We start from the raw sequence: 4,423 nt of genomic DNA, 5'->3' as shown, positions 1-4,423 counted from the left end.
TGGTTTTCCTCAGTTACTTAATTACTAGCCCGATGGTCTAGTGAAATAAAAAGTTAATGTTGAACCTTGTTACTGTACTTCCATTAGCAGAGGGGGGTACAGGGGTCGGTGTTACGGTGTAAGCTTACATGGGGGCGGAAGACGATGTACATGTGGGCGGGAGACGGTCTGTACATACACGGTAAAAAACAAAAGTGCCTTGGTGCCCTTCTCAAATTGTGAGAGTTGCTTTGATGCCTTTTAAAATTGCGTTGGTGCCCATACATTTTAGAGAAAATTCAAGGCAATTTCTCACATGCCCCCAAAAAATTGCCTTGCCCTTCTTGTCGATTAATTCGAGGCCTGAATGGCGCCATTGACACCCGCGACCGTGCTGCCACCCTGAAAAAGTTGCGCATTTCCCAATATATTTTGCACGTTACAGACCGAGGGCTAATCACAAAGGTGCAATTATATTTATACCTAAATGCTATTTAATCGAACAATGTTCATTTTAGGACAAATTTATCCATAATATAACTGAAACTATATGTCGTTTATAAGATAATCCTTTTGCTTTTAAATTAATAAATAAGAAACACCTTCGGTCTGTAGCCAGTGTAGGCCTACTCTGTAGGCCTTCGCTAAAAAGTCATTTTGCGCAACTTTTCCTATCGTGCGCTTTGAGTGGCGCCACCGTTGTTCAACTTGTTGTAATCAAACTGTAGTCGATCGGTAGTTTTAAAACATAAAAAAAAATTTCTGATCGTGATTGAACCATGAAACTTTTTATGTAGCGTAATTTTAACCTGAATTAACTGAAAATAACCCTAGAACCTAGAGTAAAGGATCCCTTTAAAACTGAAAAGTACCGTACTCTACTAGTACTAGGGCCTAGGGGACCGCTGTTGACACTGACACTGACAGTGACAGTCACAGTGTTGTCATGTCGGCCAAGAAGCTAGACATAGCTGGCTAGCTCCACGACCTCGGTCCTATTAGAACAGAAAATATTGCATATGTTGTTTGTGTGTATGTATATATACATAGATATCATATATACATACGTGTATATACGATATCTAATATGAACACACGATCTAACTCTCACACCACAGTCAGCCGCCTAATGTTTTGGTAAGGACATTTTATCCTACACAGTGTTACCACTCTGAAAAATGGGGAAACCCCAGATCGACGCCCAAAAAACCCCAGAAAACCCCAGATCTCAAAATAAACGGCATCAGCGCCACCTATCGGACATTATATGAATATATTGCCTTTTATTTATTTTTATTATACTATTATTTAAATAGAATTACATAACATCTCACACAAAAACAACAAATATAGGTCTAGATGTTACTAAGTTTTAGTATATAACTTTAAAGCATGTTAATGCTATGAACACTAGTCAACAACCACGAGTGATCGACAAATGCGTGTGGCGGACAAGTTGAAACCATTCTAGACACTTGTACCGTCATATGCCTTATCTCTACACACTTAATCAAGTCCCACCTCGTTCTAACCATAAATATTCTTTGAACAAAATTTTATTCTACAGCAGTTAATTCTGATTCCTTAATTTGCTCAACACGGACTAAAGCTTACACGGTGTCCGAAGTTTTTTGTCCAGCCTTCGTTCGCATGAATAATTTAGACACGTCAAATGTTTCATATCTCGAATCAACCTATGTCGCAGTCTGAGTCTCTTTCACCGTATCCAAATTCTGCTTTCAACTCGTTGCAGCTTCAGCCGGACAACTGACCAATATCTAAACGACTTCAGTTCAGCCGTCATCCCATACTCTGTGATTCTAAATGATTGAAACTACCGGTTTTAGGAACTTGTTGTTTCGTTTGTTTTTCGTGATTCTGCTGTTTAGCTCGGCCGTTTATCCCACTTACTAAGATTATAAACCTAATTTGCTTAATTAACTCCACTGGTCACTCTCCATATCACCCCCACTAGCACTTACTACGTGATGCACACATCTCTCTTACACACGCTGCGCACCACTCCTCCTACTTCTCTACGCTTACAGCTAGCAAGCCCGCCCACCCCCGCCTAAAATAAAGGTATTGTACCCTAATAAGAAACATTTTGCTGAAGAGTATGACACCTTCATCTCTTAACTAAAGTGAATTTGCCTTAAAGGGATTACTAGACTTCTAGGATTTTAACTGGCGCATACAACCTGGTACTTTGTATAACATAATTTCTCTATACCCACGACGTACTTGTTAACAGATACCTAATTTTAATTGTTATAGATTAATTAATAAGTCACGCTACCCGCAAATTTGAATGGTGCCATGACACCCCTGCGACCGTGCTGCCACCCCTGAAAAAGTTGCGCATTTCCCAAATATATTTTGCACGTGTACAGACCGACGGGCCTAATCACAAAGGTGCAATTAGTATTTTATACGTGAAATGCTATTAATCGAACAAATGTTCCATTTTATGAACATAATTCTATCCACTAATATACTGCAAACTACCCTGTCGTTTACTAAGATATTTACAGATCCTTTTGCTCTTTAACATTATACAACCTAACAACACCATCTCGGTCTGAGGCCCTACTTCTGTACCCGGCTTCGCTAACACGCCATTTGCGCACACTTTCTTCCTATCGTCGCGCCTTTTGAGCTGGCGCCAAATGCGACCCGTCTGCTCACCCCTCTGTTGTACATCAACCTGCTAGCTCGATCGGTAGCTTTTAAAACATAAAAAAAATTCCTGAATCGTGCGATTGAACGCATGAAACTTTTTATGTAGCGTAATTTTAACCTGAATTGAACTGAAAATAACGCCTAAGAACCTAGAGTAAAGGACCCTTTAAAACTGAAAAGTACCGTACTCTACTAGTACTAGAGAGTAGAGTATGGGACCGCTGTTGAGTGGGCACACGACCTCGGTGACGGTCTTATTCTTATTACTATTAGAACAGAAAATATTGCATATGTTGTTTGTGTGTATGTATATATACATAGATATCATATATACATACGTGTATATACGATATCTAATATGAACACACGTCGTAACTGTCGTAAACGTCGTAACTGACACGATATAACTCTCACACATCAGTCAGCCGCCTACTCACATTGAATGTTTTGGTAAGGACTTTTAGTTTTAAAAATTACCGCTAGGTACCACCACTCAAAATACTTCGTAAAAATTGCCGCTGTGCCGATCAATCCCTAACCCTAACCCTAACCCTAACCCTAACCCTAACCCTCACCGCTCACTCTAACCCATGCGGTAATTTTTGAAGTACGCTGAAAGTGGTGAAGGTGTAGGATAAAAAGTCCAAACCGAAGGGTGTTTTGGATGAGCAAACCTTCGCTGTACACTTGTTTGTATCAACATGCTGCTCCAATAATAACAACAGCGTGAAATCAGCAAGTTACTCTCAGTCTCACACAGTAGTAGAACATGGCCTTAGTATAATATTGGATGATGTACATACATTTCCTTCAAAAACAAACACGTTTTATAACCCTAAGATGGCAATCAATAGGTAGGCACTAGTTCAGTATCAAGATCTCAGTCTCGGCGCTCTCAGTCTCACTTGCGCAGACATAAGGTTTATGTCTCCCTGACCTCTGTCTGCATGACCTGGCTCGTTTAGCTATTTCTGACTATCCTAACCGCTGGTAACTATCATATGGTCTAGGATTGCAGTCAGAAATAGCTAAACGAGCCAGTCAAACAAAGGTCAGGGAGACATAGACCCTACGGCCTGGCCCAAGGATCTCACTTGCATCACTACGGCCTCACTGCAGCATCAATTCACTACAGCAAGAACAAGCCCACACGACAGCACACACGCGGCCATTTGACCTATAATCAACAAATGGTGCCCATACTCGCGGCAGTATTTCGCACAACTCACCGGTTTCAATCGGTGTACAACTTGCGGGTTCCTGCAGGTGACCGCCACTTTCCAACTATCGTTGGAACGCGGAAGCACTGCTGAACAAGTTACACCTACCATTTTGACATTGGCCTAAGCCAGAATGGGCTCAAATCCACAGAAATTCCTGACAATTACAATGCGAATGATCTCGTCGGATGCTACAGCAAACGGGCGCAATGCCCAAGCCGGCTGGCGGCTGCGCTGATTGCTGGGGCCAGAAGTTAACGTGCAGACAGGCTGCGCATGGTGTAGTCATGGCCAATTCAAGCTGGCACCGCCAGCGATGGCATCCGCCCGTTTGCCTGGTAGCATCGAAGCGATCATTTGCATGTAAATTGAAGAAGTTTCTATGCTTTGAGCGCATTCTGGCAGGCCGATTGGTCAAAAATGGCGGGTCAAGAAAATGAAGTTTGGAAAAGTGGCATCAACTCGGCAAGAAACACCTGAGTTTGTAACTGATTGAAAATGGCTGATGTTGTGGAAACTGCGCGGCGAGTTTAGCACCATGT

The 4,423-nt window shown here is 41.9% G+C and overlaps 2 protein-coding genes across 7 annotated transcripts in view; one reads left to right on the top strand and one right to left on the bottom strand.

Moving 5' to 3' along the window:
* Positions 1-3,201, bottom strand: part of LOC106809572 — an 8,976-nt gene extending 5,775 nt beyond the window's left edge. The window contains exon 1 of one of the 6 annotated variants that reach the window (XM_014812694.1): positions 3,099-3,201. The gene's annotated coding sequence lies outside the window, so the exon portion shown is untranslated. Of the gene's footprint in view, positions 1-1,046; positions 1,130-2,999 lie in introns of those variants that run through there. The other 5 variants (XM_014812693.1, XM_014812696.1, XM_014812697.1 and 2 more) reach the window with 5 other exon arrangements.
* The window catches only part of LOC106809560 (TRMT1-like protein), a 9,684-nt gene continuing 8,134 nt past the window's right edge, over positions 2,874-4,423 (top strand). Inside the window, exons 1-2 of the mRNA XM_014812682.1 lie at positions 2,874-2,906; positions 3,520-3,581. Coding sequence (XP_014668168.1) covers positions 2,874-2,906; positions 3,520-3,581 — 95 coding nt within the window. The remainder of the gene's footprint in view (positions 2,907-3,519; positions 3,582-4,423) is intronic.

This window comes from Priapulus caudatus, unplaced genomic scaffold, assembly GCF_000485595.1.
Source record: "Priapulus caudatus unplaced genomic scaffold, Priapulus_caudatus-5.0.1 Scaffold364, whole genome shotgun sequence".
Taxonomy (NCBI): Eukaryota; Metazoa; Priapulida; class Priapulimorpha; order Priapulimorphida; family Priapulidae; genus Priapulus; species Priapulus caudatus.
This window is presented reverse-complemented; position numbering and strand designations above follow the sequence as displayed.